The sequence below is a fragment of the Euprymna scolopes genome, chromosome 33, assembly GCF_053919585.1.
Source record: "Euprymna scolopes isolate OS-2025 chromosome 33, ASM5391958v1, whole genome shotgun sequence".
Lineage (NCBI taxonomy): Eukaryota > Metazoa > Mollusca > Cephalopoda > Sepiida > Sepiolidae > Euprymna > Euprymna scolopes.
The window spans coordinates 5,674,548-5,687,545 of NC_136514.1; the positions used below are offsets into that span (position 1 = coordinate 5,674,548).

At 38.1% G+C, this 12,998-nt stretch overlaps 1 protein-coding gene across 3 annotated transcripts in view; it reads right to left on the minus strand.

The window, feature by feature from the left end:
* Positions 1 to 829, minus strand: part of LOC145258119 (PP2C-like domain-containing protein CG9801) — a 372,863-nt gene extending 372,034 nt beyond the window's left edge. Inside the window, exon 1 of one of the 3 annotated variants that reach the window (XM_080115863.1) lies at positions 5 to 825. In XM_080115863.1, coding sequence (XP_079971989.1) covers positions 5 to 15 — 11 coding nt within the window. In that variant the 5' untranslated portion in view covers positions 16 to 825. Of the gene's footprint in view, positions 1 to 4 lie in introns of all 3 variants that reach the window. The other 2 variants (XM_080115861.1, XM_080115862.1) reach the window with 2 other exon arrangements.
* Positions 830 to 12,998: the final 12,169 nt, after the last annotated feature.

The following is a 12,998-nucleotide window of genomic DNA, read 5'->3' on the forward strand; positions in this document are numbered from 1 at the left end:
TTACCTGCTTTCCATTTGAGTTTAGTAAGTCCAAGAAGTTATTTGAGGCGGCTGGCCTGAACGCCAGATCGCGCTTTTTTTTTTATTTTCTTTAATCTAAATTTACTTCTTTTGTTTATTATTTTTACTAACTAAACAGAAAAAAAACTATAGTTTTTAATAAATAAAAATAATTTTTAATTGATTATTATTAGCATTCACTTTTTTTTCTACTGGATTGTAATTTTGTTTCTTATCTATTTTTACTTGTTTAGATTTTCTTTTTTTTTTTTTTTTGCGCAATGGCAGAAAAAAAAGGCGAAAACCGCCTTACAAAATCGGCGTTAAAAATAAAATCATGTTGTGTTTTTAAAAAACGAAACGACTCTAGCAGTAGTCGAGAACAAAATACAATAATCTCCTTGAGAGAAAGCGTGAAACATTTCTCCTTTTTTTCCTGATATAAATCTCAGTAACACAACAAAAAAAAAAACACGTTGTTTTCGAAACCAACCAATGAATCCAATAAAGAAAGACCAATATTTACTCTTTCCGTTGGTCTTTCCTTTTCTTTTTTTTTTTTTTTAGTACTTATAGATTATTTTCAGTGTTTTTACTTTTTTTTTAGTAATCAAATTATTTAATCTCCAGTCATATTTCTGCTTCAGAAGCAAGTAGACTAATTATTATTAATCATATATTATCTTTTTTTCGTGCCGATAGCGAAATAGGTACTTATCAGAAAGACGGTTTTACCGGTTTCTAACGAAGCGACGCGTTTTTAGAATATTTCATTTCTCGCCAGCAAACCAGCAACGGTTATCTGCCCTTGTTCCGATGAAGTCATTTGGGATAACTTAATTTCTGGACAAAAGCCACTCCTCCCACTTTACATATTAAAGGAATATATTTACTAGTAGGGAGACCCGCCGTTGTCTGGGAGCGAATGTTACCATATTATACTTTTATATTCTTAATTTTATTTTACGTATTTTAGCTTATTAAATTTTAGGTTGAGCGTTCAGAATTGATTAGATTTTTCGTTTTTACTTTAATCTGCCTCAAACATATTGCCACCGACACTAAAGTGGCTACTGTGATAGGGGGCATATTTATAAAGGAAACGGTTCTGGATATGACCTTAAACTATATCCAGTGGCGAAGCCCCAGCTTGCGGGCTTTGGGGAGTGTGGAGCAACATTTTAATTGCCATTGCTTCTAGGTCCACTCTGACCCAGAGTGGTAGTACCTGTTAGGTCCCAACGATGGGTTAAATAGAAACCGACCTGAAAACAACAAATATATTCTATTAAAAAATTTTTCTTCAAAATCTTTGGATTCGGCATTAAATAACCTGAAAAGGGTTGATATGCCGTAAAACAACCAACCAACCAAACATATAAAGGAAACCTAGGTGGCGGGTCTGACAGCAAGTTGTTTGTTTACATTACATTAACAATTTTTGCATATTGGTATAGACAGGGATACAGTGAGCAGGAGGAGAATGACAAAAGTAAGTGGTCTCAAAAGAGAGTAGAAAATTTTGCAGCATCTTATGACATCTACAGTTAAGGGGGGGGCTTCTAGTCAGGTAGGTCGATGTTATTTTCTGCTGAGAACGCACAAGTTCGTTAAGTTTATTGGGGTACATTCTGAGGTAAATGCTGTGATCGAACCTGTTGATATTCTTTGGTAGGGGCACCTCAGAAAACCAGTAATAAACCAATCCCCAACTCCCTATGAAATAATGCATAATCCTAAAATCAAACAGAATCATATTCCATTCTGATAAAAGAGAGTAGAAAATGGATTTATTTTCAACAACTTCGTAACTCTCACTTCCCTTATTTTGTTCTTTAGTCCTCACATTCCATGAGCAATGTTTCTGACAAACGGAATAATTTCTATTTTGTGGATTGGAATCTATATATCAAACACTTCTCGTTGGCTAATTTTTTACCTTGAATTAGTAATTTTAAAAAATTTTTAGCTCCTTACATCAAGTGTCTTTATGCCTTGTCTGGAGCGATTTCATAAAAAATAATAATAAAATAAGCCTAAAGATTTATGCCAGACTTAACTTATATCCTTGGTGTGGCCAACACTAAAATACTATTGCGAATTAATAGGACTTCAGTCATGGCTGAAAAAACGAGAGCATGTTACCCTTTATAAGCTAAACCTGTCTCACGTTACTTTACTAACCAAAACTTTAACATGGTGGCAGAAAAAAATAAAATACAAAAAAAAAAAATGAAAAATGAATATGGAATATTAAGGTGGACATTTTTTTTTTACATTGGCATCACCACTTATTAAGGCCCAGAGACCACTCGAGGATAAGGGTTAAGAGTGTACAGTAGTCAAATGGACAATATAGTAATCATTAGTAATGGAAATTCGGTAAATTTGTTAACTTAAGTGGAACGGTTCATCAAGAACTTGTTTACATTAAACTTGAAGACAACCATATTGTAGTCAGCTGGAAAACATGAAAACAGAAGACAGTTCCACAGGCATGCAGTTCTAAGAAAGAAGCTTTGTTCATGGAATCTACGTTTAGGTTTAGGCACAGATAAAGAGTGGGAGGGGGGATTGTTTCTTGTGAAAGTTTGGCGAAAGGGATCATAGATTGAAGCTCAGTCGAGCACTTACCATGAAAATAACAATAAAGTAGAGACAAACTCGCAACATCCCTTCTGTGAGATAGAGGTTTCAGGGAAAAGAAAAAGACATCTCCTATGAGGCTACGAAGTCTATTTTGAACTTTATCTTTATGAACATAAACAGAGAAGAGTTAAGTTGCTCAAGTTTGAAAGTCAGTTCCAATAATATTTTTTATTCTTTTCCGCCCATGGTTTTTCTAATCGCCTTCAAAAGTCTGTCGCACGTGTCCATCCCCGTAACACATCTTCTTTCAACTCAACCTTATGTTCTATCCACGGGTTTTTGCTTAGAGACGGCGAGAGTTTTGTGTTATTCATGCGTAAGCAACTGCGAGTCGACATTTTTTTTTCCCCCCCTTTTTTCTTGTCAAGTGACAGAACCTTACGAAGCACACACACACACACACACACACACACACACACTAACCCTAACACACACACACACACACACACACACACACACTAACCCTAACACGCACACACACACATACACACAAACACACGCGCACACACACACACACTAACCCTAACACACACACGCATACACACACACACACTAACCCTAACACACACACACACGCACGCACGCACACACACACGCACACACACACTAACCCTAACACACACACACACACACACACACACACACACACGCACACACACACACACACTAACCCTAACACACACACGCACACACACACACTAACCCTAACACACACACACACACACGCACACACACACACACACGCACACATACACACACACGCACACACACACACACACACACACACACACACACACACACACACACTAACCCTAACACACACACACGCACACACACACTCACACACGCACACACACACTAACCCTAACACACACACGCTATTCCTGGTAAGTTACGATTTTCTCTATAGTTGCTCTGGAGTCTGGCAGTATTTTTTTTTACCGGCTGTCACGAAGCGTGGAAATCACATGCATTTAGTATAAACAAAGGATAGTGGAAGTTCTGTGAACAAAACTATAAATTACCTATTCTTTTTTTTTCATGACTTTATATTATCGAAAACAATAATAACAATGATATCGAACCACACAAGCAAACCACTTATGTGCTGGGAAACATAAAATTTGGTGGAATCCAAACTCGACTAACTACAACCACTATAAACGATTTCCCCCACTATCTATCTGTGCCTTAATCTAAACACAAATTCAATGAACAAAGCTTCTTTCCTAGAACTGCCTACCTGTAGAACACTGTCCCGATGTTCTGTTTCCTGGTTTAACACAACATAGTAGCCATCAAATCCAACGTAAACAAGTTCTTGTTGAGCCGTCCCTATAAATAATCAAATTCTAACCAATCTACACCATTAACGATTGCTAAACTACCATTTTACATTCATTAATCCTTATCCTTGAATGACTTTCGGGCCTTGATAAGTGATGAGTCCCAAGTAAAAAAAAAAATATAATTCTATTATCCGGAAACGAGAGTTTAAAGCAGTTTAACTCATGGTCATTCAAAAACAAAGCTGATAGGTGCAATCTAGCAAAAATTTGGGAGAATGTTTCTGAAATTTTGAGATGAGGATTAGTTATTTGTATTATTTAGATTCATCGGACTACTGTTCTCATCTTGAGTATCATTTTCAAAACGTTTTGGTTGATGTAACCTCCGACCTTCTTCAGGTGTATCTTGTCAAACTTGGGAATGTTTCTGTTGAACTCGGGCATTTGGACAAAATTTCGAGCGGAACCCTTCATTTACTTCACGGGGGGTAGGGTTCTATTAGCCATAACGGGATAGACATCCTAAGTAATTTGCAAACTGTATTTTTAGGTCGCCCACTAGGGATTGAACCTTCAACCTTCAGGAGAATGTCACTTTTTACAACTGGTTTTTCAAAGTACTCTATCCACTGCACTACTGAAGAAGGTCAGAGGTTACATCGACTGAAATGTCATGAAAATCACACTCAAGATGAGAACAGTAGTCCGATGAATTGAAATAACATGAATTTGGTAGAAGTCTTGAGAATAAACAGAGCCACAAACAAACTTTCGAATTGCACGCTTCTACTTGCATAATTATACTGTAGGGAAACGCGTGTCTTACCTAACTAGCACGTGTGCATAATTCAACGGGTCGGTCGTGGAAGGAAATGAATGAAGAAGAAAGAAACAAAAATGGCTGCCTTATCTCTTTATATGCCTGCAATGTGACCACCCGATGAGACGCTCCTGGTTGGAGATAAAAGAGGGTTGATTTTTTAGAGGGACGTTCATTTTGAAGTTGGATTTCAAAGAAATAAGTTGAATTAGCAGAAGTTCGTTTGGAGTTGAGAGAAGGTGTGTTACGTATACAGAAGTTTGGAAGTTGGAAGTTTGGACAAAAGTGTCAACCTTACCTACGAAATTATTGGTGTGACAGGCAGAAGAAATAACACTCAAGTTATTGAATTATATATACGCAGAAAGAAACCGAGAAAATTTATGATTTTCTAGCAAGACGAAAGCTGCAGGCAAGTTCAGAAATGAGCATGACATGGAAAATCGAGTAACCGCATCGATCATTGCTGGAACAAAATACCCAGAAGTACAAAAACAGCTACTTAGTAAAATCAAGGCAATGTCTATGCCAGAAGTTGCCAACTTATGTAGGAGTTTCAAAGCCTCAGTGAATTATGCAGGACAAATGGATGAACTACAAAGGAAATGTGGCAGTCAAATAAATGCAATAAGGCACAAACCAATTAACACAGACATGTGTGGTAAACGTGAATGTATCCATCAAAATGGAAACTGCCTGGCTCAAGGCAGTATGTGTTCATCCTGCGGTCGGAAGAACCACAGGGCTAAGGTATGCCACAGTAAAAAAAAAGTAAAATAGAACCCTGACAGGCAGCCACAGACGAATAGGTATATCAAAACAAAAACTTCACACTGATACAGCACGCTTATAAAAACTGACGAAACTCTATTAACGTTCAGGATCAGATTAATGACGACTTTGAGAAAATGTTCTTATATTCATTTAAAAAATATATTAAAATGAGTACTCGGTCAGAGGCATTCATCACATTGGATGAAATACTACCAAACAGGAAAAGAGTGCGTGAATTGAAAATTAAGGTGAACACAAGTGCAGAATGAAATACCCTCCCTTTACACCAATTCCAGCAATTGTTTCCAGAATGTGTAGACCAAAATGGACAAACATATCCTGGCGTGACAGTACTCACGGCTTACAATGGATCCAGTATCACATAATATGGACCCATACGGATTCAATGCACATACAAGATTGAATGGATGTACATTAAGTTCTGCGATAAGAATAATGGAAATAGTATTCTGACAAAATAGAGAAATAAAAAAATAAAATGGAACAAACCAAGTTATGTGTTCATCAATGTTTCGTCTTTATTTTGAGGAAGTCTCGAAATAAAGACAAAGCTTTGATGAACACATAACTCGGTTTGTTCCTTTTTATTTTTTATTTCTCTATTAAGTTCTATGTAGTTACCTCATCGGAACCTACCATATTAAGACTACCCTCCCTCCAGGACTTAAAGCTAGTTACCCTACACTGTTCCGTTCAAAGAACAAAGTGTGCCCTAGTTATGAAGCAGATACTTGTTGCTCTTTCAATCGATTCCGCAATTAATTCCACGAAAGATCTGATGGAAGCATATCCATATCAATCTGATCGGGTTGGTAACTTCGCAGGAGATTACCACATCTTGCTTTGACCAAATAACCACCCGATGGTTCATGAATCCAGGAAATGCCCCATCCACATGAAGGACGAAATAAAAACAGAACTAGATGAAATGCTATCCCAGGAAATAATCCACAAGGTTGATGAACCAACGGACTAGGTTAACAGTACTGTGTACTGTACTTTGGAGTAATTGCACCAAATCCCGGGGTAATTTTGACAACTAAAAAAAAGTGCTCTTTATATGCGTGGTTGCCAAAAGAGCACTTTTAGCTAGTTGGCGCAATTACCCTGGATTTGGTGCAATTACCCCAAGGTACGGTATGTGTGCAAAACCAACGGCAAACTCTACATATATTTATCTACATATATTTATCTACCTATATTTATCTACCTATATTTATATGCCTATATTTATATGCCTATATTTATATGCCTATATTTATATACCTATATTTATCTACCTATATTTATCTACCTATATTTAGACTTCAAAGATCTAAACAAGGACATCATGCGTTGCCACCACAAGACACCAACAATGGAGAAACTCTCATACAAACTATCCAGCATTAAATTCTTCTCTAAGTTTGACGCCAAAAACGGTTACTGGTCTGTCAAGCTGGGTAGGGCATCACAATTGTTAACTACCTTTAACTCTCCCTCTGGAAGATATTGTTTTCGAAGAATGCCCTTTGGTTTAGTTATGTCCCAAGATGTTTTCTAACAGAAGATGGATATGATCATAGAAAAGTACGCTCTTAGCGTCGATCGATGACATGATTGTCTTCAGACAAAGCAAAGAGGAACCCGACCACAACCTACGAATGTTGATGGAGGCAGCACAGACTGCAGGTCTCACATTTAACAGTAACAAAGGTAACAAGTCAAATTCTTCGGTGCTATCTTCACCAAAAATGAGATACACCCAGATCCCCCCAAAATGAAGGAAATGAAATCACTACAGAGCCTAACTAACTTAACAGAACTACAAACGCTACAAGAAATCATTACCTACATAGCGCCTTTTATTCCTAGACTTTTGGACCTCACAGCAAACTTCAGGGAACTCTTGAAAAAGAAGGCTGATTATGAGTAGAGCAAAGAGCAATAGGTTGCTTTCTGGTGTGAGTAATTTTCTAGCACGATAGGGGGAGCCCACCTTCTTTGCAGTAGCCTTGGAAACGTCTTTAATGTATTTGTTTTAATTCATGTTGCCTCTGAATGTTAGACTGAGGAGTTTGAATGATGGACTGTCAAGTAGAGTCTGGATGATGCCACAAAGGGATGATGTTATGCATTCCAACAAAATTGGACATCACAAAGATATGACGTCAGAAAGGGATGACATCATCCATAAAATAGATTGGGAGGGGGGGGGGAGAATAATTTGGGACGTCATAAAACTGAAGTAAAAAAAAAGTGTTTTTTTTTGTTGTTTTTACAATGGAATCATCACTTATCAAGGCCCAGAGGCCACTCGAGGATAAGTGTTAACGCGTGTACAGTAGTCAATGGGGTAATATCATAATGATCTTTAGTAGTGGAAATTTGCTAAATTGGATTACTTAAGGGGACAACTCATTGTTGCTGAGAAGAAGAAGAAGAAGAAGAAGAAGAAGAAGAAGAAGAAGAAGAAGAAGAAGAAGAAGAAATCTTTTTTCATGTCACTATAAACTAGTACCACACTAAATAAGTGAGGAGGGTCAAGGAGGATGGAAAGACCGAGAAGAGAAAGCACTAGCCAAACCTTCACTGGACGAGTGCATAAAGGACTGGGACTTTGGGGAAGCTTATTGCCATCCAAATTCCAGTGAAGACCAATGGTCGCTGCTAACCAGAAATCAATGGTAAGCGGTTGTTGTGATAATGCAAATTCATCTGCAAGGGTTATCGAAAGAGGTGGAGAGTACTGGATATCTGGCGAGATTTATTGTCACTCAGACTCCAGAGAATGCCACAAGTTGTTCTTCAAAGAGAAATCCTTGATGAAGGCCCGTGTGACTACTCCTAGTGAGTCAATAATAATAACTTCTGCAGATGCGAGATAGTAACTGTTGTGTTCATAGAAACGTTATGAGTCAGACGAGATTGCACACAAACGGAAATTATGCAAAGCACATGATTTCCAGGTGAGATCGTCTTCTCCTTTTTCCTCTTTCTTTTCCTCTTCCTTTGCTGACGAGACTTGAATGAGAAAAGACGTGGATGGCAAGCGAAGAGCGACTGATGTGGCGAAAACTATTCATCCCATCACATCTTTCTCTTTTTTCTCTCTCTCTCTTTCTCTCTTCTCTTTCTATTTCTCTATCTGTCTCTTTTTCTCTCTCCTCTTTCTCTTCTTTTTACAAAGGAGTCATCACTTCTCAAGGCCCAGAGGCCACTCGAGGATAAGGGTTGATAAGCATACAGTGGTCAATGGGATAATGTAACTGTTAGTGGAAATTTGGTAAATTGGATTAAATTGGATCACTTACTTACTCTCTTTCTTTTTTTTTTTTACATAGGCATCACTACTTATCAAGGCCAAGAGGCCACTCGAGGATAAGGGTTAAAGAGTGTACAGTAAAAATTGGACAATATAGTAATCATTAGTAATGGAAATTCGGTAAATTTGTTAACAAGTGAAGCGGCTCATCAAGAACTTGTTTACGTTAGACTTGAAGACAACCATATTGTAGTCAGCTGGAAAGCAGAAAAACGGAAGACAATTCCACAATTCTTTCCCTCTATTTCTCTATTTCTCTCTCTCTCTCTCCTCCTCTTGCTCTCTTTTTTCTTACCCTAGCTCTCTATCTCTCTCTCTATCATTCTCTTCTTCTTCTTCTTCTTCTTCTTCTTCTTCTTCTCTCTCTCTTTCTTTCTCTCTCTCACACACACACACACACACACACACGCACACACTCTCTCTCTCTCTCTCTCTCTCTCTCTCTCTCTCTCTCTCTCTCCTACCTCAATCACAAACGATTGGTTTAGTTAAATATGGAAGACACGAAATACGTGTTTGAACGTTCACATATTTAATTTGGTTTTGACTTTTGCGACATTAGATTACCTCCCCTTAGAGGGTAGGTGATGTAACATCCAGAACCCATAAATATTGTTACTCAGGATTGTATGGTCTGTATGAAGTTTTCCTCGTAAACCATAGCTATTCATTATAACTCTTTTGTTTTTGTTTTTAAAGTCACCGTTCATCAAATCCCAGAGGTCACACAAGGATAAAGGTTAACGAGTACTGTAACAGAAGTTTGATAATTTATTTTGGAGGGTGGCTCTTCAAGAAAATGTACACGTTGAACTTGAAAGCGGCCATGTCATAGTCAGCCTGGAAGCAGCTCCGTGATATTGTGTCCCCCAGACGAGCAGTTTTAGGAAAGAAACTCTGCTCATGGAATTTTTGCTTAGATTTAGGCACAGATAAAGGAAATTGCTAGCTAGTCGAGTGTTTGCCATGAAAGACTTACAGGAACCATAGAGTGAAGCTCAGTCGAACACCTGCCATGATAATAGCGATAGAACAAAGAGAGACTCATAACGTCTCTTCTAGGAGAAAAAGCGGAGAAAAGGACATTATCTTTTAGATTTCAAAGTCGGTTTTGTACTTTGTTGAGGCAGGAAAGGTTGCTCTGAGCAGCTCCTTCCTACATGTGGTAAGAGTGCTCCATCTTAGTACGTATTTGTCTCTTATGCAGGTAGAGGATTGCATCACGAATGAAATATCTACTGGAGCCATAGAATGATCCATTTTCCCGATGATCTTGACAACAGATTTAATGCATGTGATCCATTTCAGGAGTGAAGGTTAGTACCAAAAATTTGTTAAAACATAGTGCCTCTCCACGACAAGAGCCATTCATTTCAGTTGGGGTGAAGTGAGGATCAGAGCGTTGGTGATGGAAAGAGAGAAGCTTGGTTTTAGAAGCATCAAAATTAACCAGGCACCTTTTTCCCCATTGCACCACGTGCTCAGGGTCAAAAGAAAGAGAATCTGAAAGACCTTAGTCATTGCTGGCCTTGGAAGTGTGTTGCTATAAATGGTAGTGTCGTCTGCATAGATGCCTACGAATGATCTAAGAATGTGATTTGGGCGATCAGACAGAGAGTTGGGCTCAGAATGGGACCCTGGGGGACATCAGCATTGATATTATAAGCTTCTGGTTTCTGCCCATCGTCGGCTACTCTTATAAACCTATCAGAGATTGCAGGATATTAATTTCGACATCCAGAACAGTTTTAGTGGATTTATAGGAGGGAAATGTTGTGCATTTCTCTCCTAATAATTACTTAAATAAACACAAGGCCAAACGACATTGCTTTTAACAAAACAATAATAAAGGGTTTATTTAAAAAAAAAAAAAAAGGCGAGATTGTATCTCAAACTGGAGAGAAAGAAAGAAAGTGTAAATGTCTGTTTGAAGGTGTCGTCTGCCATCAGACTGCAGTCGTCAACAAGTAGCAGTGGGAGGGGGTGAGTGAGAGAGGTCTGTATCGATCGCTTGCTGGCGTCTCTCTGGCGATTGCAGCTGAGATCCCAAAGGGCTAAAAATAGTCCTTAAGGGGACAGCTCAAATCAATGCGCCCTGCCAACCAATTGGTTAGTGTGGCTGAATCACTTTGGCACCGGCATGGATCCGCTTATAGTAAATAGTTTGTTAACTGCTACAGATTATGTAATTTTGTGATGTCATTTCTTTCTGACGTCATCCACTTTATTCAATGTTCAATGCACTTTAACTTATTTGGGTAATGTGTTAACTTCAGGTGTTCCGTTGTCATCGTTCATAAGCAGAATTAAAAGCATCTAAACATGTATTGGGTTTTTAGAGTGATCTCTATTGGACCATAGCCAAAATTACCAAGAAAAGAATGAACTCTCCTGCATACTTACTGTTGCATACAAAGTCGAGCAAGGCTTGGCCTAGAACACAAAAAGGAATAGCAGGTACAAATGCACAAAAACAATGGTGTTATCCTCACACAATATTAACGATCCTGCACCTGTAACGTCCTTGCTAGTCATACATAAAGTCAAAGATAACCATGATGCCGGCTCCTTTTATATTTTCACCTGAGCTCTGTTAACCAGGTAGCACTTACACTATCAAGTTGTCACTACCCATACCACGGTGAGGAAGGGTTGGATTTGGGAGAGGGAGTCACACTTCTACAGCTTTTAGCAACTACCATTCATCTTCTGTGACGTCATCCATTAAAACAGAAGTGGAAATAACCATACACTGTGGATGACGTCATTAAATAATTTAATCCATTAAATTCATCCTTTATGACATCACACTACTTTTGGCAATTACCATTCATGCTGAGTGATGTCATCCATTTTGAAGTAAGTATATACATTTCTTTCTTGATAAAAATCATGAAGAGGGTATGGTGACAGACAATCAAGCAAGAAAACAAGTAAGATCAATAGTCTTAGTAATATACCAGACTACTCGTGACCCGTTGGGTCAGTACTTCTTATATATCTCTAAAACTCTGCAGATCTTGCTTGTTTGTTCTTTTGTACACAGGCTGATGTCATCATTTTGTGATGCCTTCCGTTAAAACAGAGGTGGGCATAACCATAAACAGTGACCAGATTTGGCTTCCGTGCCTGATAAACTCTTCCATCAGTCTACAATACTCTATTGGTTACTAATGGCAAAAGTTCTTTGAACTTTATTCACTCCTAATTCACATTAGTACCCACTCCACCCTGTGCTCCAATAGCATCGTCTTGTATTTATATGCAGCAATCATTGGTTGTTTAGTAGATAATTTGATCCTTTTGTTACATCATGTATGACGTCATAAAGAATCTTCCCCAGAATCTTCCCCAGGGTTTTAGTGGATAATGTCATCATTTTGTGACGTCATTTATTTCTGACGTCATCCACCTTATTCAATGTTCAATATTCATTGCACTTTAACTTATTTGGATGATGTATTAACTACAGGTTTTCCGTTGTCATCTATTATATAAATCTCACCTGTCTGTTTAAATGTTTGTATGTATGTATGTATGCATGTATGTATGTATGTATGTATGTATGTATGTATGCATGTATGTATGTATGTATGTATGTATGCTTAAAACGTTCGACAGAGGCGACAGATTTGCATGAGATCGGTATCTTTTTTCTTTTTTTTTTTTTTACATAGGCATCACCACTTATCAAGGCCAAGAGGCCACTCGAGGATAAGGGTTAAAGAGTGGACAGTAGAAATTGGACAATATAGTAATCGTTAGTAATGGAAATTTGCTGAATTTGTTACCAAGTGGGGCGGCTCATCAAGAACTTGTTTACGATAGACTTGAAGACAACCATATTGTAGTCAGCCGGAAAGCAGGAGAACGGAAGATAATTCCACAGGCGTGTAGTTCTAAGAAAGAAGCTTTCTTCATGGAATATACGTTTAGGTTTAGGCACAGATAAAGAGTGGGGGGAATTATTGATAGTGGTTTCAGCTAGACGAGTGTTTTTCATGAAAGTCAGTCCGGGGGGGTGCATAGATTGGAGATTGGAGGATAAGTGTTAATGATTGTACAGTAGTCAATGGGACAATATCATAGTAATCGTTAGTATTGTAAATTTGGTAAATTGGATTACTTAAGGGAAACGGCT